Source organism: Brassica napus, chromosome C9, assembly GCF_020379485.1.
Source record: "Brassica napus cultivar Da-Ae chromosome C9, Da-Ae, whole genome shotgun sequence".
Taxonomy (NCBI): domain Eukaryota; kingdom Viridiplantae; phylum Streptophyta; class Magnoliopsida; order Brassicales; family Brassicaceae; genus Brassica; species Brassica napus.
Genome location: NC_063452.1, coordinates 28,519,819 through 28,542,680, shown reverse-complemented (window position 1 = coordinate 28,542,680; position 22,862 = coordinate 28,519,819). Strand labels below are relative to the sequence as shown.

Below are 22,862 nucleotides of genomic sequence, written 5' to 3'. Positions count from 1 at the left end.
GATAAGGGTATGGATTTGACGATCTCATGTAAGAGGTCTAAGGTAAGAGGGATAAGGGTATAAATAGGGATCTAGATATCATCGAGCGAGCCGGAGGGGGGATGTTGAGGGGCCGTAGGGATCTTCAATGGAGGATTTATGAGAGCACATTGAAGTACCAGCACTCTCATCGGGGACGTTATGTGGGATGAGTTAGGGGAGAGGAAGAGAATCGACAAAGAGATCGGGATGAGTTTGGGGGAGGAAGAGAATCGACAAAGAGATCGAGACGGCGATTAGGGTTAGTGATTTTGAGATTTCTGAGAGGAGGGTGATATAACCCGCACCGTATCAAGAGCTGTGGATTGGGCTGCGAGATGGGTAATGGGCTGCGACCAATATGAAGAGAGGCTCGGGATTGGGCTGCGAGATGGGTCTAACGGGCCGCGAAGGTGACAAATTTTTTTTCAATTTCAAGCCCAGTCCGGGATGACATGGCATATTGGTTGGTTCTGAATATTTTTTCCCATGTGGCAGGGCTTAGGAAGCTCAAACTTAACCCCTTTTATATAATAGAGATACACAATGAAGCCAAAGCCTTTGTCACGGATAAGAAGACTTTGTACTTGTGTCTTGTTTTCTTATGTCTTGTTTTTTTGTGTCACGCTGAAGAAAACTTTGGTTCTGTCACTCTGTTGTGAAGCAAGTCTAGTTTTTTGTCTCTTGTTTTGTTGTGTCATTGTGTTGTTTTGTAGACTGTTTTTTTGTGTCACCCTCATGTATCATTTTTCTATTTTGTAATCTTGTGTACTCAAAGACTTGTGTATTCACCTGATTACTAGTGACTTGTGTACTCTGATTCTCTATATAAAACCAAACGACCAAACATTTTGATCTCATGTTCTACCGTCTCACCAAACCAAAGAGAAAACACAAGTTCATTTTCTCTCCTTCTCACCATACCAAACAACCAAAACATTTTGATTGCATGTTCTTTCTACCATCTCAAGTTCTTTTTTTTTCTCAAGGACAAACATCGTCATCTTCTCTCTTTACTCATCTTCTCTCTTTAATCACCATATATAGCTTCTTCTTCTTCTCAAAACACTTTAGATATGAATCATTTGATGATACATTTAATCAAATCTTTGATCAACATTTTGATAAAATCTTTGATCAACATTTTGATCAAACCTTTGATAATTTTACAATTCAAATTATTGTCGTTTATTTTACTAATCTTTGTTTTCATGTTTTTATCTAAAAATCTATATTTAAAATGTTATATTTTACTATGTTTTATTTAATCAAAAAATTTTAAGTTTAATAAAAAAAATATTTAATTTTTTTTAAAAAAATCCTTAATTAAAAAACTTGCATTGAACCATATAAATATTCGGATCTCTTAGCTAAATCTCTTAAACTCACATTTATTACCTAATAATATTAAAAAACAATTAAGAGACTGTCTCTAGGATAATCATGCCCTAAGTAAGAAAACTCATTATTATAGTCTCCATCGGCATGTAAGACTATCTCAAAAGTATTCTTCTATACGTTTTTTTCTACAGTAGAGGTAGAGCTCGGAATTTGGGACATTACCTGCGGGTCCTGCCCCGTTTGACCCGCTGCGGGGCGGATGTGGATCGACTGATTTACAAATTTCAACATGCGGATGTGGGTTGAGTCGATTTTCAGTGGGGCGGGTGCGGGTCGGCCAAATTAGATTTGCGGGTACCTGCCAACCCACAAAATTAAAAAAAAACTGTATTAAAAAAAAATTAAAAAAATAAATAAAAAATTGTAAAAAATATATAAAATTATTAAAATTATATAATTTAAATTATAAATGTATTATTTTATTGTAAAAAGTAATTAATATATAATAAAAATAATTGTTTATTAAATTTAATATTATCTGCAGGCCCCGCGGGTTACATGCAAATCTCAGCGGGGAGGGTGCGGGTGTATGATTTTTCTTTCGCGGGTTATGCGGGTCAGAATTGTGAGTAAAAAAAATAGAGTCGATCCGCGGGTTTGCGGGTTATGCGGGGCGGGTTGACCCCCGAATCTAGCCCTAATTAGAGGTGATTTTTTCTCTAATGTATTTTTTTATTTTTTCTCTGAAAAATAAAATGCTAGTTATAATTTGATATTAATATATTTTATTTAAGAAATTGCAAACTAAGTCTTTTATTTCATTGTTTTCAAGATTCAATAAATTCTGAAATTATTTAAATACCCCTTATTTTGGATTAGAATGCCAAAACTATATCAAAGTATATGGAGATTTTTTTTAAAAAAAAGTTATAATTAAAAATATTTAGTTTATGCATAATTTTTTTGGAAAAAAAGTTCATGAATAATTATAAAATATTTTTAAATGGTCATTTTAAAAATAAAAAAATGTTCTAAAATAAGAACATAAATAATACTCTATTTTAGAGTAAGAATAAAAGATATGCTGAAAAGATTTTTTAATAATGAAATTTTAAGTCAAAGTTTTAAAAAAAATTATAGGTGCTCCTCTAAAAGTAAATAGATGCTTTATTATTAAGAAATAAATAACTTGTTAACTAAAAACCAAATAATTACAATTTAATAAACATTGCGGGTAAAAGCTTGTGGTCCTCCCAACGTGCAACACCTGTACTGAGATATAAAAAGATGAATGAATCAGAATAAATGCTGATTAGTTAAATAAATAAAGCATCCAATAGTGGCTAAGCACCTGCTTAATGCTAGCAGAACAATAATTACAGTATAAAATACTCTAATAAAATGGGATTAAAAAAAAAGGTAAAAAAATATGAGGCAGTGGGTTAAGGAGATGCACCAAATAAGAAATGGGAATGAGTGGAAAGAAAACAAAAATGGATAGAAAACTGTGGCCACTGCCCACTGGCCATGTGAATTCCCACTGGCCATGTGAATTCGTACGGAGGTCATCATAGTTTAGCATTCGCTTATTGGTTTACCAAGAGTGTGGTTCTAACACGCTCGTACGAACGGGCATCTTATTATACAATGTCAGAAATAGTAAGAAATTTAAATTTGTAAATATGTACGCATTTATTGATTATTAATTTGTGTAAAATAATAAAATGGTATTTTGTGAAATAGGTTTTCCTCGCAGTTTGTATTGGTATTCACATCCAATCTTATAAATCAATAGAAATGTATTATTGTCATAATATACATAATCGTGTAGACAAATTATAATTTACAAAAATGTTTGAAAAGGTTATGCGTGAATTTATAGAGGCTTGAAATAATTATATATTATCAAAATAATTAAAACATACATTGTTTTTATTAATTTATAAACATCTTAGTTATTTAAATTTAATAATCAAACAAACTTTTAGTGTCGTTATCTTAATTATGCATATGTGATAATTAATCTAGATTCCTTTCTAAGTACTCTCTGTATTTTTATGCTCTTCATTCTTGTACTAATCATTCATATCTAATGAAGATGAATTTTCAATACGCTGAATACCAAACAAGTGAGAAGACAATGAATAATAAAGTGAGTTATCTAGTCGTCTACTCTATTTCCTTTAATATTGATCTATTATTATTCTATCGACTGTTTTATATGTATATGTTTAAGATTTATATGTTTGATATATACGTACGGAATGCCAAAAATATCAACTAATTTGCTTGAATATGTCATATCTCGTACAAATGAATCTTGAATATTCTAAATACCAAACAATTGAAAAGTCAATTGATAATGAAGTGAGTAATCTTGTCGTTTACTATACTTTCATTTAATATTGATATCATTCCTTCAATTGTTGTGGTTTCTATCATTTCTGCACTATGATTTTTTGCTAACGCAAATTAAGGTTGATTTCGTTGAATACAAAACGAGTGAGAAGCAATGGATAATGAAGTTAGTACTCTAACCTTCTATTGTATTTCCCTTAATATTGATCTATCATCATTCTATCAAATTTCCTATTTTATATATTTATCTTTACCTATTTTATTATTTTTAAATTTGTATAACAAAATTTGTATATTAATGTCTTTCTGATCTAATGCAGAAGAATATAAAATACTAAGGAGCAAGCAAATATTAAGCTAACTGATCATCAAGCAAATATTTTCCAAATGAGTAAGACGGAAATGATTCAGGATGCGAACAAGAAAGTTCATGGTCCATATGTTTTCAAAATTAATGGAGAAATATACCACATCCTTTCTGAACTTACTCGAAGATTGCGAAAGTATAAGATTATTGTATCTCTACAAATAGCAAATATCTAGGAATTCATATGTGACAATTTATTATTTTCATGTATTGTTCCAGTAATATTCTTCTAGTTCTTATTTTTACTTATCATACAAAGTTACTTGTCAAAGATGGTGGGTATTTGGATGACCTTTACTAATAAATCATTCACACAAGACCATCCGTTTGTAATCTCCATTGATCTTTATATTATTTGTGTAAAATGTTTCTCAACTCAAAGTATGACAATGCAATACAACCGTGTATTCCGTTTAAGGGTTAGTTCAATGTAAGGTACACTATGACTTTTTTTTTATTGAGTTAGCCACTTAATCTTTGATACCATTTTCACATTTACAACCTATAACACAATATTATCTCACACATACAAAATTTATAATCAACCAGTAAAAGTAGTTTCCTATTAAATTGCTAATCATACTATAAAACTTGCTTTATGTTCTAACAAACAATATAATCATATAGTCTAATTTTAGTGTTTTTTGTATTTTTCAAGATAATGTCTTTTTAATAAAAATGATGCCACTGTAAAAGGAAATATTGACTTTCTATATGAATTTAAAAAATTTCCGAGCCCATAAAAGTATTTTTCTAAATAAATCGATATTGTTTCTGTAACCGAAAATAAAAATTTGATTTTCTAAATGACTGATATTCTCTTACCCATAAGAAATTAAATTCTTGCAATAAATATTGAAATCCTAAATATCTCGGAGTTACCCAAATTTTGTCATATAAGCTTTGTTAAAGTATGTTGAACCTCTTTTGATTGTATCTAATGATAAATTTTACCTCTGATAATTGCCTTATATATTAAATCTATATTTTTTCATAAATCAAATCAGTCCTTAAATGTCTGTTGGTATACTATTTTTAGTCTATATTATTTATTTGTTTCAAACGTTTCTATTCATTGTATTACTCGCTTGTGTTTCTATAATACCCGTATGATGATACTATTTGTTTGAAATATTGCTCTTGCAGATGAATCATAATAACTTCGAAGGCCAAAAATTGACAAGGGAATGGACTATGAATTGTGTAATATTTTTGATGCAAAAATATTATGTACCTTTTGTCGCTTTCAAGATAAAGGATGCAAGGTATGATTTTATTGATAAAATACTCTAATTTAATTGTTTACTGCCATTTAAATATGTGGTTTATGTGTTTTTAACTAATTTGATTGTTTTGAAATTATTAGTGGTGTAGAGCTTTAATGTCAAGTCTCTGGAATGCTTACAGTGGAATTTACACTTAAGATTTTGCAGAGGTGGATCAATGGCCATAAAACATATGTTGTTCTAATGTTTTGGCGGTTTAACTACAACTTAAGAGGTTTGTAAAAGATAATGTATTACTATATTTTGTTATTTATGAATTTTCTTCCATTTTTTGATATTCTTACTATTTTGTATAATTATTAGGTACGTTAAGAATTACAGATGGAGGAGGGTGCTCTAGATTCATCACTAGCCTCCCACCATGGATTAGTGAAGCTTTTAATCTTTTGTCTATAATATTTTAAAACCTAATTAAGTAGAAGTGAGGGTCCACTTTAAACCCCTCAAAACTATTTATAAAATATTGTTGATGTTTAGATGTCTTCTTATTATTATGATTGTATTGTAATAATTAATTTAAAAGTGATGAAGGAAATATATAATTCATAATATATATATTTCTAAATTTTGAGTAAATTTTTACAGTTAATATATCTTGATTATTTTTTTGTCATCTTATATTTTGAAATAAATACCTTTCAAACTTCATTTTTTAAATAAACAAATGAATATTACTGTTTTTGATGAGGGTTTGATTTGATGTTGGGTTGTAAGATTTGATGCTCAATCTATCTTTATCATTTTCTAAAATATAATTCATAATATTTATTATTAAAATTTAATAAGTAATTTACAATTAATATATATATATATATATATTGTTTAATTTTATAGTTAAAATATGTTCAATCTATCTAAATATTCCTTTAAAAAAATTATCATAAGTTAAATTCACTTTTAATTCATTATCTTCGTAATTTTGATGTGAACATTGGTACTCACTCACTTTTAAAAGTTCTGCCATCATTATTGTATCCCACTTAAAAAGTTAAAACTGTTCAAAATTATCATATCAAACCCTTCTATCAAATCTTTAAAAATCTTATTCTCACTCATAAAGAAACCACACAGATTATTGCAAACTCTAAAAACAAACATAATGGCACACAACAATACCCTAATTTCAGATCTAAGTGAATCATCGTACAATGTCGAAGTGTGGGAAAAAATACTACGAGCATGGGAAACTATAACTCCTCATAAACTGAAAGAGCGACATCTTGTTGTGGCTAGCACAAATTTAAGTTATAATTTATGTTTAGTGTTTCTTTTTCGGTGGGTTGCTTGTGTAAGAAATTTCATTTAATGATCATGTATTATTAGGGTTGCAGAATCGAAGTTACAATCCCTAATAATTTGATTGATAAGCATTATTTCTGCTATTTCGATGAAGACTGATGGAGGGTATTCAGACGATTCGAAGTGACACCATGCGTTGGTTTGATAGGGAATACTCCACATAAATTCCACATCAAATTTGTCGAATGTACTTTGGTATTTTATGGGGTTTCACTTACTGAAAACCCAATGTTTGTACGTGTTCCATTCTAACAAGTTCAGCAAATGAATTTTGAAAACACTTATCCAGTCAATATGTATTCCCATCTTGTTATTCTGGTGGTTTTTATAAGGAATTAATATGTTATGTATTTGTAACAATAATTGTATATCCTAAAAATTGTCGACTTTTGTAGACGTGTTTGGATGGTTTATTGCATTTGGAACTTTAACTCAGCCTGAGGATGATCCTTATGAGGAAATTTTTGGTTTACCTCTAACTAAAATTATTTTTAATCTGATGGATGAAAGGTAATTAATATTCTTACTATAAGTAAATCATAAACGTCAAATAAACCTCTATTTAAAATTAACATTCATCTTTATGTATGTCACCAACAATACTACACAGTGGCTGTGAGTTGGAATGCAAAGCTTCATGAAAGCTTGCTCGGCAATTGGATATGAAAAGTTGGTTGGTGAGAAAATACCATAAAACCTTCTTAGCTTTGTGTTTCTGGCGAGTAAACTACATTGAGCTAGATGAAATTGCAAAGCATTTAAATATTACTGGTATCTATTTAACATAGTTCTTAAAGGATTTAAATTGTTGTGAATGTTCATGAAAAGTGATGATCACAGACGGAGGACAATGTGCTAAATTCGAAATCAATCCAACATGGATTCAATAGTGATGTTATGATTGATTACATATTGTTTGTATATATGTTAAGTACTTAAGTTTTTGGAAGTGGTTGTCTTTTTTAAACCTTCTTATTATAGACTAACTTATAATATATCATATCTAAAATTTTGTTGAGTACATGATTTTACAATTTAACATATGTAAATTGAAATCTAATCATTTCCTTCTTTTATAATATAGATCATGATGACATAGTTATTTTTGTGATAAGATTGACCCATGGCGGTATCACTTGTGAGACTAATTAACAAATTAAATCACTCGAACTTTGATATATCAGATTGGTTAACTTTATATTAATACACATGCATATACATGATATAAACATAATATGATTATTCATGAATAGTAATATCATATTCTACGTGATATATTGGGTGTCATACGAGATGTATAACAAAACACATAATATACGAATAATGAAATAGCTCTTCATGATGAATCATACAAATGTAAACATCAAACTAAGTGGATAGTGAATCTGATACAAACATCTGAATACTACATATCAACATGCATGAATTATTTATTGCATATATATATATATATGATATAACTTTAAAAATGTAGAATGAAAAGTAAATAATGTTTATAAGACCAAAAATGTTGAATCATAAAACTGTAAATATCAAAACTACAAATCATATTAATGCCCGCACAAGCGTGCAGCGTCCACCTAGTTTAAAATATTTATAAAATGGTTATCATTTTCATTACAAACTTAAAGTAATTATAAAATAGTTATCATTTAAAAGTAAATTTGAAAAGTGGTATCAAATTTGTGGTAAAATTAGAATTCTTCCATAAAATAATTGTAATTTTAGAAGCATTTTGGGATAGTTTCTTCATATTATCTATATCATGTTGATTTGTGGAATCTAAGAACATCTCTAATGTATAATTTAATTTTTCTTCAAAATGGAAGTTGACATTCACTTGAACTCTAATTTATTTCTAAATGAAAAATAGAATAATAAGTAAAAAAATTAAAGTACTATTCTATTTTTTGGAGTGGGGTTAGTGTTTTCTACTTCAAACTATGTTTTTGAATAAGAATGGAATGGAGTTGGAGATCTGATATTTTACTACTAAACACACATAGGTACCTCTGAAGTTTCATCAGCCGTTCACTTCCCGTTTTAGAAACGGAATCAGAATCGAAAGCTTGTGGACCTATTTAAAAATACATTGGAACCTTATGCTTCTGTTTACTAATCACACTTTAATTTTAAAAATTCAATGTCATGAATAAGTAAAAAAATCAAATTATGTTTTTATTTATAGAAAATCCAAAACTAATATTATTAAAATAGAGAGAGTACAAAATATGCAAAATATCAAAACTAATACTATAAATTATATTTGTGCATAGTATTTTTTAAAAGAGATTTTGCATAAATATTCAAATATATTGTGACAGATATTTGTGAACCACTAAAAATAATTATTTTATAATATTCTTATAATCTTAACCTATTTTATTTTTATAATTAAAATATGAACTTAGCTAAATGGAACAAAATTATTTTAAAAAAAATTGAATAAGTAATTTTTTTGTTGAATCATATAATATTTTATAAATTTTTTATTTGAATCATATAAAATAAATAATTAGTTTATAATCTTAACCTATTATATTTAGTCATAAGTTTTATAAATCTTTTTTGGTTTTATATATATACATGTGTGTGTGTTTGGATATACGCTTCTAATACGTACCCGCTATCTAATTTTTTTAGAAAAATCTCGCATCTAGGCTTTTATATGATTCTTCTTTCGTGTACCCGTCTCCAATTCCAAGTAACATAGGAACACACTATATGAACCGGACAACTCAGCATGACCATGATCTATAAAAGTCCTAGGGTTTGCACTTACCTATTTATGAGCATTGTTTTGTATTTTGTAAATCAAAAAGAAACAAAGAAATAATTCTAAACTTCAGCATTTTGACAATATTAAAAATGGAAGATAAACACAACTCTCACATTAACAAAACCCCATTTTTAATCTTATATATATTGTTTACTTTCTTGTCTTACTCGTTTCCTTACAGATTTGAAATCCAAATCCTAACGTATTTCACTAATCCACTATTCTTGTATGTTACCGATCAAAAAGTCAACTGAAATTGTGTTACCATTCATAACTACACATACTTATCAAAAATAAATTCATAGCTACACATGTCAAGATGAAACTAATTACGATTGGAACATAGTTAGACTAAGACATATACAGTCACATATCCAAACATAAACATAAATAAAATTATGTAATTATAGTACTCCCTCCGTTCGGATCTATCTCACGTTCTGCTGACTTTTTTTTTTGTATCACTATAGTTGACGTTTACATAATTTATTGTTAGAAATGATAAAAGATTACTTTTTCTATCCTTGTAATTAATGATAGTTGGTGATAATAATATGAAGTCAGCTTAACATTACATGATAATACAAAGGCTAAAATAGGTATTACAGGAACTGCCTTAATTTATGCGTAAAATTGTAAAACGATAAATAAATCCGAACGGAAGAAGTATATTTTATAGAAAGTGATATTAAAAGCAACATTCAAATTTCATATCTACTTATAACTTTCTACTATTGCTGTGTTTATTAGAATATATTATACCCTTTAGTTTTTTTTTTTTTGATCAAACAATAGCTTAATTAGAATAATAAAAAGTTCATACAATAACAGAGGCAGATGCAGAAATTGAAACCAAAGCTGCTTTAGCAAGAGAGTCAGCTTGAACATTTGCTAAACGCAGGATGTAAACAAAAGAGATAGAGGTGAAAGTGCGAGCCAGCATCGCAATGTCATGGAGCACGCCTTTCAGTACAACGTCTTGCCCTTGAGACTTCAGTAGCGAGACAAGTGTTTTGGAGTCAGAACACACAATGATGCTACTGACATGATAGAAAACTGCAGAAGTGAGTGCAGCTTTGACCGACAACGCTTCGGCCACCAGAGCCGAAGGAACAAAGAGCCGGTGAGAGGATGAACTTTCCGTGACAGAGTTGGTGGAGTCATGCAGATGCCAACCCATGCCACAATTCCCAGATGATGCGTCCCAAGCTGCGTCAGATTATACCCTTTAGTTTATATAGACACCAATGTCCTAAAATAATTTTACCAAAAAAAAAAATCTTCTAAATGGTTTTTAGGTAACGGAGATGAAACGGCGACTGTGAAGATTTTTGTCCGTGAGGAGCTGGCAACCGACAGGGTTGCTGCCTGTCTACAAGTGCATTTGTCTAACTCACTTTGACAGACACCGGATCTAAAGGTTGTCGGTATAATATATACGTGTCATGATCTTAACCGCTTAACTTTAAATTCAGGTTGTCTTCTAATTGCAGTGATGAGGTAAGTGATAACGTACGCAGTTTGAAAGATACTTTAATCACTCGATTTAATTACACTTATTAGCCCTTCGAGCTTGTACAGAGTTTTTTTTTTTTTCTTTTTTTTTGAAAAGGCTTTCATAGCTTGTACAGAGTTAACTTCCATACTTTTATTCTTAAGAACAAACTATAAAGTTTGTATTTCCTTCTTTTATAAACGATGTTGATCTTAATTAATGTCTAATTTCATTTCATTTTTCATCTTTTAAATTATTAATTATATGCCAAAAACAATTTGCGATTCTTAGGACAAAGAAAAATCATAAGTTATCGTCATAGAATGATTAAACTAACCAGGGCATTGGAATTTATTCTCCACCAATGTTTTTTGCCCTTACAATATCACATTTTACCAAAAGAAGAACGGATATCGTGTAATGCTCTCCATATGTAAGTATACCAATGTATACTTTAATTAATTAAGCACTTTGGTCTAGGGTTATAGATGGTATCATAGGCATTGAGAATAAATGGCAAAAGATAGATGATTACCCCTCAAAGATAATAATATTATCAGTTCAAGCATCAAAAAAATCTTACTTTCTTTATTAATTTTGTTTTTGTTAGTCTCCTAATTTTATAAATTTAGGGTTTCCTATAATATTCCACTTCTCTCTTGCCGTCTCTTCCCAAATACTCAATCCCCGTTTCTCTCCCTCATCTCTCTCTCCTAGAGATACAAATCAATACACAATAGCAAAGAGGGTAAACCTTCCTCAAATCTGGTCTAAATTTGTTATTGATCTCTTCTATTCAAATAGTAGGTCAGAATTGTTCTTGATCTCAATTTAAATTTCAATAAAATGTATTTCATATAGTTTCCTTTCATGGGTAATTTCATTTTTTTTTTTACTGTAATCCAGTACTTAGGTTGAGCTTTTAGTCATTTGATTCTCATGGGAAGAGAGATCAAAATCAAGTCATGGTGTTGATTGTAAATCAGGGTTAATTGACATAGAAGAATGGTGAGGGGAAAGACGGAGATGAAGAGGATAGAGAACGCGACGAGCAGGCAAGTGACTTTCTCAAAGAGAAGAAATGGACTTTTGAAGAAAGCCTTTGAATTATCAGTCCTTTGTGATGCCGAAGTTGCCCTAGTTATCTTCTCTCCTAGAGGCAAACTCTATGAGTTTTCTAGCTCCTCCAGGTAATGTACTCATTCGCTGTATATCGATCTATGCATCATGATATGTAGATTTGTCATGAATCGTCAAGCAGGTGTTTTATATAAATCCATAATTAGTTGTTTTTTTTAAATAGTTTTTTTTTTCTTTTATGATTACTTTCTCCACTTCTTTTTTGTTTCTAGTTAGTAGATCAATCGACTGATATATAGCTTGGTTTATGTGTGCTAAAATTAAAATTCTTAACTTTAGAGAGAAAACAAAATTCAGATAAATCAGAAAAATGAAAGCGAGACATTGGTAAAAACGTGGTTCGCACATGGGTAAACGGTTTCCTTGCAAATGCCACTTAAAGTAATCACTTTTAACAAAGAAGAGCCAAAAATATTCATATTCAAGTAGTTAAATCTGCATACGTAACAGTAAGTCTGAGCATATAGTGTTCTAACTGAATAAGGCAAAAAAAAGAGTCTCATATGAAGTAGATGCCTAGATTCTATTTTCGCTTGGTTCCTATTAACCAGATTTGGAAAAAAACAATATTTCCTCATATAGAGGTGTGTCTCCCTTATATATGTGTGCTTGTGTGTGTATATACACAATATGTAGGTAGAATTTACACACACATGCGCCAACACAGACACATATATAAATAGGTGTATATATATATACTAAAGCACATGTACTGTCTATGTTAATTTGAATTAATATGTACTTGCACATATATTTTTGAAGTAAAAAGATGGTTATAGACTACTATATATGTATATATGTATAGTGTGTGAATCAATCAATCAATGGTTTTCTATACTGATACTGATGAGAAGCTAAATATTGCATCATAAATTATCACGTATGTGCACGTATTTACGTGAGTGACTGTATATACATTTTGAAACAGTTTCTTCTCGTTCCAAAAAAAAAACATTTTCTTTCTAAACTCATCTATGTGTACATAATTTCATAATAGCTAGGAATGATCATGGACACATATATCGATTGATGCTTGGTCAAATGTTAACTGATCAAAAATGGCTAATTTTTACGGAATTTTTTAAAAATATTAAGAAAATTAGTTGATAATAATGTTTTTTATACAAAAAGTCTTCACAATTTGAGATTTTAAAATTCCAAAACAACATTGCTTTTTATAGAAATAATCATCACACGGCCAGTTTATTCTCTGAGACCATAATTACCAGTTAGACACATAGCTATACCGCGTCCACCGTCGCTAGTTAGATCATAATATAAATGTTTGTATCGTACACTTCGTTTTTATTGTGTATATGGTAGACGCATGTATCATGTAACGTATATGCTGGCAACAAATAGGCATTTGCTACACTTTTGACCCACATAGTACAAAGGCCTTTATCTCAGTGATGACAGATACTGAAGGAGTCATCAGCATGTGATTAGATCAGAATATGTTGATTCTTTTCATGCTTCTTCTATAATTTTTTTTTTTTTTTTGCGTCCTTAAAAATTATAGGAAATGATACTGTGTGCTAATTATGTGTTTATTTTAATGATATGTTCGTACTTTATTAGACAAAAAAACAATTGATAAGTGTTTCTTATAGCAGTGTTAAAAAAAAGTGTTTCTTATAGCAAAGCCGAGATTGGTCAATCACAATTAACTAGACGCTTAACCACGTACATATATACTCCCTCGTTTTATAAAGTGTCACTCTATAAGAAAATGACTGAAATACATTTTACAATTACATTAAAATTCTAGAACAGCATTTTTACACGAAAAATGAAAAACTGCTAAAATGACACTTTTTAAGAAACATAAATAGTTAACAAGTTTTTTAATTACATAATGAGGCCATATCCATATGTAGATCTCTTTGCTTATATTTTCATAATTTATTTTATCATTTATATGGTTATTGAGGCTTTATCTTCATTATTCTATAATTTCAGCAGATGATTGATAACAAATTTTATTACCTCAAAGCTTTGTCTATATATAGGTGTAAGTAGTGATGTTTATTTAAAAAATAAAATATAGATGATAGAAATACTTATACACTTTTATTTGCGTTTGTTGAAAAACTTATACCTTATTTTTTTCGTTCTCAGTAATTCGATTTGATTTTATTTCTTTTGGTTTGTAAGATTGACTTGTATTTTGACTTTTTGGAATTTTCAGTATAACAAAAACAGTAGAACGATATCAGAAACGAATACATGATCTTGGCTCTAGCCATAAAAGGGAGGATAACACGCAGGTAATGTGTTTTTTTTTTAATTTTTAACTTAATTTTTTTTTTATCACCGCTCATTCTTTACCGTTTAGAAAAAGACATGCATAGAAAAAGACTTATATCATATATGCATGGATCATTTGCTACAAACATACTAATCAATAACGATCATAATTCATTTTAGTTTTTCCGCTTCAATTAATTGGTCATACGACGATATTACATATTTTTACAATTTTGGTTAAAAGATTTGTTTATTTGACAAAATGCTTCTCTTTTTTCTTATAGATCAATAAATTTTATGTTTGTTATTTTGACATGATCAAACCTGTTTACAGCAAGCAAAAGGCGAAACCTATGGCTTAGCGAGAAAGATCGAACAACTTGAGATTTCAAAACGGTTCTTGAATCCAAAATTTTTAATTTTTATTCTATTAATGTAAAATTGGACATTTTATTGTCTATTTATAAAATATATAACATTATCATGTTTAAAAAAAATACAGCAAATTTCTAGGAGAAGGACTCGACGCATCTTCTATTGAGGAGTTACAACAATTGGAAAACCAGCTGGAGCGAAGCTTAACCAAAATAAGAGCGAAAAAGGTAACTTATATCTCTGATCATTTACTTTGGCAGATGAAGATGAATAAGAGTTTTGTTACTTTGCTCGATATTTAAGAGTATGACGTTGTGGTTGGGTTGATAAATATTACATATATTGAAGGTAATAATCATAGGACCATACCATACACTCACATGGATGCATGCAAGTATATGTGCATTACGCACAAGTAAGATAGGATGGTTTCAAGGGTCAATGATTAGAAACAAATGACCGTATTTGTAAGAGAGATCTTATAAACAGTTTAAGCAATTTATCCACAGCTATTTTATTTCTCAATTGCAGTACCAATTACTGCGTGAAGAACTGGACAAGTTAAAAGAAAAGGTAAAACTCATAAACCTCTAGCTTTTTTCATTTTGATAAAAAAAAATCAGGTACTAATTGTGTCTTCTAATTAAACCATTCTCTGGTTCCTTTTCAATGTTTTAGGAGAGAAACCTCACTGCAGAAAACAAAATGCTGCTGGAGAAGGTATATATTGATTATAACATATGACTTTTCTATATTTAATAACGTATTGGTGTACTGTTCTCTATAGCTCTATCATTATGAAATTATCTCCTCTTATTATACGAGAATATTAATTTGAGAATGTGTGAATAAAAAAGTATGAGATGGGAAGAGGAGGAATAATACCAAAAACAACATCAGAAGACTTGGACACAGAGGAGAGTGAAATGGAAGTGGTGACTGATTTGTTGATTGGACCTCCTCCGATCCGACACTACAAAAAGTTTCATCCTCCAAATTAATACATGTTTAATTATACATTCATCTCAAAAAAAAAATGATCACACAACTTTACACATGATGTCTTCTCCTCTCTAGAAGGAAAATGAGGTTGATTAATGTAATAGTTTTTTTTTTCTTTTGTATCCAATAACATCTTTGAAAATCCAAACAACTTCTGAATATCTTCCTTTTTATGTTTCTTCTATTTGTATATAAAAGTAATGATATATATGGTAAACAATGGTTCTGATTGGTAAGCCAAGCCACTGCGATATCATAGAAGACAAACGAGAACTTATTGGACTTGGTCAATGGTTAAAAGTAGACAAATTCAACCGCTGAATAAAAGTCTCATTCGATAAGTTTCATTGGTTTTGTTTTCTCCCTACTCCTTTAACTGAACCAACTATAGAATGTGTAAGAACTCACAAATAAGAAAAACTTTCTCGTTAATCATTAAGAAAAATAACTCAAAACCTTAAACTCTCTCAAACCGCTAAACTCATAAGTTATGCTACATCCTAGGATTTCCTTATATGATGATTAGAAACTCCTAAACTCATTAGTCAACCAATATTTAGATAACTTTAAAATATAAACTTTCCTTTTACCTTTAAACCATATTTCGGTAGGAATCGAATGACTTGACGTTCAAGTCATCTTTATGCTTAATCCAACATTTTCTTCCCTTTAAGCTTGAAACTCTTTGTTGCCAAATCTTTCATTTCTAATGAATGAAGTCTCTCATTTCTCTGAACTTGATTCTCCCTAGAGCTTTTGTTAAGATATATACTTTTTGTTTATCACCCAGAACATGTTATACTTATACTTCCCCATTCTCCACACACTCTCTTATAAAATGAAACCTTGTGTGTATCTATATGGTTGCTTCTACCATGAAAGATCAGATTTCTTGTCAAGGCAGTCGCAGACTTATTGTCTATCCGTATCACCACTTTCTCACTTGATTGGCCGGTACCTTCACTTAAGAAACCTTGAAGCCAGATCGCTTGTCTCACGGCTTCTGTCCCAGCCATAAATTCAGCCTCACATGACGATAACACGACCATATCATGTTTTGTGAACACCAATTAATAGGGATTTCACCAAGATAGAAAATATGGCCAGTCGTTCTCCTACCATCATCCGGGTCAACATTATAGATGCTATCGCAATAGCTAATAAGCTTAGGTATTTTTGATGTTAAGCGCTCGAACACTAGCCCATAAGTGGTACTACCTTGCAAGTATCTCAAGACCTGTTTCATCGCAACTCCATGTGACTTTCTTGGGCTCTGCATGTAACGACTCAATACTGCAACGCACAAAGACAATTCGGGTCTCGTGTATAGTAAGTAACGCAAGCATCCAACCACTAACAAAACAGCTCTATTGCAATAATGATATATTGTTGCAAATATGAAATTGCAATAAAATTGTGACAAATTTAATTTTCTTGCTGTTTGAATGTTGCAAATTTATATTTGTAGCGTATGCGTTGCAAAATTAGCTATATCTGTCATATTATTGCAACAACATTTTTATAACAACTTAGTTGTATATTTACAACATATTTGTGCAATATTAATTGTGGCAAATCATTGCTACGCAAAATATGTAGCAAACAACATAGAAAATTTGCAACAATTTAATATTGCAATTTTGTAGTATTACTGCAACAAAGCAATTTAAATTGTTACAAAATTTGATATATAAAATATCTAGTGAATGTTGTTGCAATTTTTTAATTACTTTTATATAATAAATTTAGTAAATTGTTAACTTTGTTGCATAAATGATTACTGCAGTATTTTATTATAATAGTATTAGATGGATTATTTGTTTATACAGTAAATATATTTTATAATAACACAAAAGCCAAATAACCAACTCTATTAAATAAAAAATATATTAAAAAGTTTAACAATGCATTATTAGAGAAAAAAACAGCGATAATTTGAAAGCTAGATAAACCTAATAAGAACTTAGAAAAACCTAATAAGAACTTAGAAAAATAACTAAAGCAGCCAACTGAAACTTAACGGTTGACACCAGTGGACAGAATAGCTGGACAAAAGATTGCTATCATCTTCTCCAATCCTTCAAGTTTGCTCAGCCTTTCTTTGATATCTGCATCTCTTCGGAAATGTCTTGCACCTTTTTCATGAAAGTCTCATCATTTGATCTTTAGTCATAGCAAACATAAAACAAGAAAAATATATTCTCACGGTTTTATATTTTTGTATATGTAATGTTTCAGTGATATACCTTAAATGTGTACCACCATGGATCTTTTACATGTTGCGGTGTAGCTGACCAATTCTGATACGGGCCCGGAAAATCAGATCGGATGATTGTTCTTATCTCATTAGTGATTAGGGAATCACGTTTAAGGCTATAGACAAAAATAAAAATATACCACAACTAAAATTTTAACGTGATGTATATAAATATATGTACGTTTCTTTTTACCACAATGATCCATTCACTTTGGAAGGATTAAAAACACCTAAGACATTCATTGGGTTTCTCCTTGATTTTGACCATCATTTTCCATCTGGAGATGAGTTGCGTTCTTAGAACTACATGCAGAAGTTTACTGAATTATTAAAGACACCATATAAGCTGTATATATATATATATATATATATATGGAAACAACAAAATCTAAACCTCTCGATATTGGATATATTCATATCTTTTTTAGCATGATATTCTCTAAACAAACTAAAGTCAAGCTGCAAATGAAATATAAGGTGTGAAGAAAATCTGAATAAAAAGTAAAAATATTCTAGTAGTTACAAGCTCCTTTCGTGTGGACTATTTAATAAATTTTCAGACAAAAACACAAAAATATAGAACTTTTAATATGAAACTAATATAACTTACTTGTGATTCCATGAGAAATCTGAATAAGAGCCATACATAATGTTCAATCACTAAAGAGTAGGCAGTAGCTGATGTTAGTTCTTAACAGTAGCTGATGATCACTACAACAACAAAACAGAACAAGTAAACTACATCAAGACATACCAATGTATCTTTAAACCCGACTCATCACTTGTCATTACAATCTTGACTTCAAAACTACAACAACACTAAGCAACCCGAGAATACAATCTTGAGTTCTAGACTTCCAGTCAACAACAGTAGTTGATGATCACTACAACAACAAGAACATCATGTAAGGCAGCCCCAAAGACCGCATCAGTTTCTTTGTGTCATAGTTTTTTTCACTTAATGATTTGGAAGAAGGTTTTTTTTTTTTTTTGATAAAGACCTTGGACGTATCTTTTATCTGAGTTAAAGAAAAAATAAGAAGAGATAAACATGTTACGTATAGCATATTTAATTTATAATTATCTTTGAAAGAATTTGTAAATAATTTTTGTTGTCTAATTTCCTTTTATTTTGAATAGGAATAAGTAAATTGTACCATATTAGACGAAAACAAAATAAAATTCATAAAATAAAACTATTAACAAAATCTCAAGAATCTGAAACTTAAAAATATAGTGTACATGTTTAAATATACAGTATTAATATTTTATATTTTATATTTAATATTTGAAAACTAATAACCTTTTCTATAAAAGTATATAATAAAAATATAATCACTGTCACATTTTTTGCCACAAATATTTTTAATTTTTTTTTTGCAAATTAGCAATGATTCAAAAGTGTTGAATGTTTCTTGCAAATTTTGCCAGATATTTGTTTATGTTGCAAAAAATTACAATTTAGTAACAAAAATATGCAACGTCTGTTATAGTTGTTGTTTTGCAATAAATTTGTAATGAAACTATAGCGAATATTTATTATTGCAAAAATATTGCAATAAACATAGCAAATTATTAATGAAAATGGACGTTGCAATTTTTCTGTTGCAATAGAGCTATTTTCTTGTAGTGAACGTTCTTCCTACACATTGTAGCATCAATGTCTCTCTCGTCCTCTGATTTCAACATCTTCAAACCGAGTTTCATTGGTGTATGAACTGGACTACACTTGTTCATTCCAGCATCTTCCAACATCTTTGATGCATATCGTTTCTGATTCAAAGATATTCCATCCTCATGTTGACATACCTCTATACCAAGATAGTATGTTAATTTTCCAAGGTCACTCATGTCAAACTTGGTCCCCATCTTCTCCTTGAACTCGTCGATGACCCTTTTGTTCGCTCCAGTCACAAACAAGTCATCTACGTACACATCGACTACAAGAAGATCTACATTCACTACTTTACGATAGACCAATGGTTCTTTGGCGCATTTTCCCATGCCTCAGTGCTTGTCTCAACCCGTATGATGCTTTATTTAGCTTGTAAACCTTATTTTCACATCCCTTCTTCTTGAATCCCTCTGGCTGTGTAACATAGACGATTTCTTTTAGTTTTCCATGGAGGAATGCACTTTTAACATCTTGATGATGTACTGTCCATCCGTTTGTTTCTGCAAGATTAACTAGAATTCATATTCTTTTGATTCGTGCTACTGGGGCGAACACCTCGTCAAAATCTATTCAATGGCGTTGTATGTATCCTTTGCAACGAGACAAGCTTTGTATTTGTTAATGCTTTCATCAGAGTTAAATTTGATCTTGGATACCCATTTTAATACGAACGGATTTAGCTCCATTCGGAAGATCTACTAGGATCCACGTTTTATTCTTCAATATAGGATATATTTATTCTTCACAAGCTAGCGTCCATTCTCTTGATTCTTTTGCCTCTCCAAAGTTTCTTGGCTCACTGTTTAAGTACAATAGTACTTTTTCTCCAAGTTCTTCGGCCAGCAGAATATAGTCATCAAGATAACTAGTTCTTTTGCTTTGTCTCTCTGATATTCTCAAAGCTTGTGGCTGAGACAGTATATTCTCTATCTCTTCGTCGTGTACCAAATCATTGGTACCAAATCTTTGGTATCCGATTCAAGAATGTCATATGTTTCTTCTTCGTCGACTGCTTGTTCTATCTTGGAGTGGTCATTGTTGTCAATCTCAGTTATGCCATGATTCCCAAATTGTCCAAGTGTAATCGTAAAACTTTCATCATTATGTGACAATGACTTGACTACATTCCAATTCCATCATCTTGTTTCATCAAATACGACATCTCGACTTACCACTATTCTTCGAGTGTGTGGATCGTATAAGAGAAATGATTTTGACCATGGTTCCATCCCTAGATTCACTAGCATGTGTGACCTATCATCAAGCTTTTCAATCGTGCTGCTTCTATCTTTGCATATCCGATACATCCAAAAACTCGCAAGTGATTAATACTTGGCTTCTTCTTACGCAACATTTCGTATGGAGTCTTTTCTAATGGCTCGTGTGGATATTCTATTTAGAAGGTATGCAGCGTGTCGTATGGCTTCTCCCCAAAGATAGTTAGGCATGTGCATGTGTTCCAATGTGCTTCTCGCCATCTCAATCAACATTATGCTTCTTCTCAACCACACTGTTTTGTTGAGGTGTGTATGGTGCGGTGAGATGTCTTCTTATTCTGAAACTCTCGCAAGAAAATGAATTCTCAAGACACAAACTCACCTCCTTTGTCCGCTCTAAGAGTTTTGATATTCTCCCATGTTTCTTGTTCCACTAAAGTATTTAGCTTCTTGAACTTGTTGAACGCATCATTCTTCTTTTTCAACATCATTGTCATATATACCTAGTGTGATCATCAACGATAACAAATATATATTTATTGCAGGCAAGTGTGTTTGGTGTTATTGGACCGTAAAGGTCTCCATGTATCATCTCAAGTTGTTTGGTGGCTCGGTATGAGGTAGCTTTAGGAAACGTCAGTCTAGCTTTTCCGAGTAAACAAGAACCACATACTTCCTTCTCGATGTTAAATTTCAGGATGCCAAACACAAGTACTTTTTGTATCATCGATTTTATAGTTTCAAAATTTATATGCCCCAACAGCGCATGCCACTTGCTTGACTCGTATTCTGTCGATAGGTAAGGACACATTGTATTCTTCAATCCCATGCAAACCTTATACAATCTGTTTCTTTACCTTTTAGCTGTAACAAGTAGTTTTTTTCATTCTGATCGTGCATTGTTAAATGTTCTCCTCTCATCCTTATATCACAACAAGCTTCTGTAGCCTAACCCAAACTAATAATGTTACTTTTTAGGTCAGGAATAAAATATATATCAGTCATCTTTCTTGAGTATCTGTTCATATCGGTAAGCAAAATTGTGTCTTTTCCTTTGATGTCTATTCGTGAATCATCACCAAATTTCCAGTAAGTGTATTGTCCAAGTGGGAAAATATCTTCGATCTCTGTTCATATGATTCCTGGCTCCATTGTCAAGGTACCCGACATTTTCTCCACCAGTATTAGTTTCATATTTATTTGGCAAGACGTTCTTCTCGATTAAAAACACCACCTCATGCATCATAAGTTCAGAAGTTTCTTGTGTATCCGTGTTATCATTTTCTTGAGCTTCTTGTAGCTTAAGTAGGCGATCCGGACAGTGAGATGCAAAGTGAACTATTTTATTGCAATGGAAACAGGTTATTCTTGACGCATCTTATCCTCTGGTGTACCGTTCGTGGCTTTTCCCTCTATTATAGAAGCGTCCTACACGACCCCTGATTCTATACGTATCATCGTTGTAGTCACGGTTTGATTGCTCCTGAACAAAATGACTTGATTGTTCATGTGAGGAAGGAGTTGGTTGAATAGCTTGTCCTTCCGAGTTTGCATACATTAGTTTTCCTCGATCTTCTTTTTTTCATCTTCATCAAGAATACGTTCCTCATTTGCTTTCAACCGTCCAATGATATCCTCAAAACTCTGTGTATTCAGATCCAATACTTGCCCAAGTGATGTCACAATATGGATATATATATTTTCGAGGGAGACTTCGAAGAAACTTCTTAATGAGTTTTTCTTCTTCGATATTAGCTCGTAGAGCGGCTCACTTTGAAGCTATTTCAGATAGTTTCCCTTTGAAATCATCAATGCTCTCTGATTTTTTCATCTCCATACGATCAGATTCATTCATCAAAGTTTGTAATCTAGCTTGCTTTACTCACTCTGCCCCTACGTGTCTGGGCTTGATGACTTCCCATAATTGTTTTAGCCGTATCAAGTTCTCCAACTTGAAAGATGAGAGTCTCGGCTATTGATTGAAACAACATTCCTTGACTCAT

General features: G+C 30.9%; 1 protein-coding gene across 4 annotated transcripts; it reads left to right on the top strand.

Annotated features, from left to right (window-relative positions):
* The first annotated feature begins 11,405 nt into the window (after nt 1–11,405).
* LOC106357060 (agamous-like MADS-box protein AGL14) lies at nt 11,406–15,869 on the top strand. 4 transcript variants are annotated; one of them, XM_013796748.3, is made up of 8 exons: nt 11,406–11,691; nt 11,850–12,133; nt 14,275–14,353; nt 14,668–14,729; nt 14,836–14,935; nt 15,240–15,281; nt 15,387–15,428; nt 15,566–15,869. In XM_013796748.3, the coding sequence occupies exons 2-8, from the start codon at nt 11,949–11,951 to the stop codon at nt 15,707–15,709; spliced, it is 654 nt and encodes a 217-aa protein (XP_013652202.1). In that variant the 5' UTR covers nt 11,406–11,691; nt 11,850–11,948; the 3' UTR covers nt 15,710–15,869. The 4 variants fall into 4 exon arrangements, with proteins under 4 accessions (XP_013652202.1, XP_013652204.1, XP_013652203.1 ...); XM_013796750.3 differs by having other exon boundaries at nt 11,407–11,750; nt 11,930–12,133; XM_013796749.3 differs by having other exon boundaries at nt 11,408–11,750.
* Nucleotides 15,870–22,862: the final 6,993 nt, after the last annotated feature.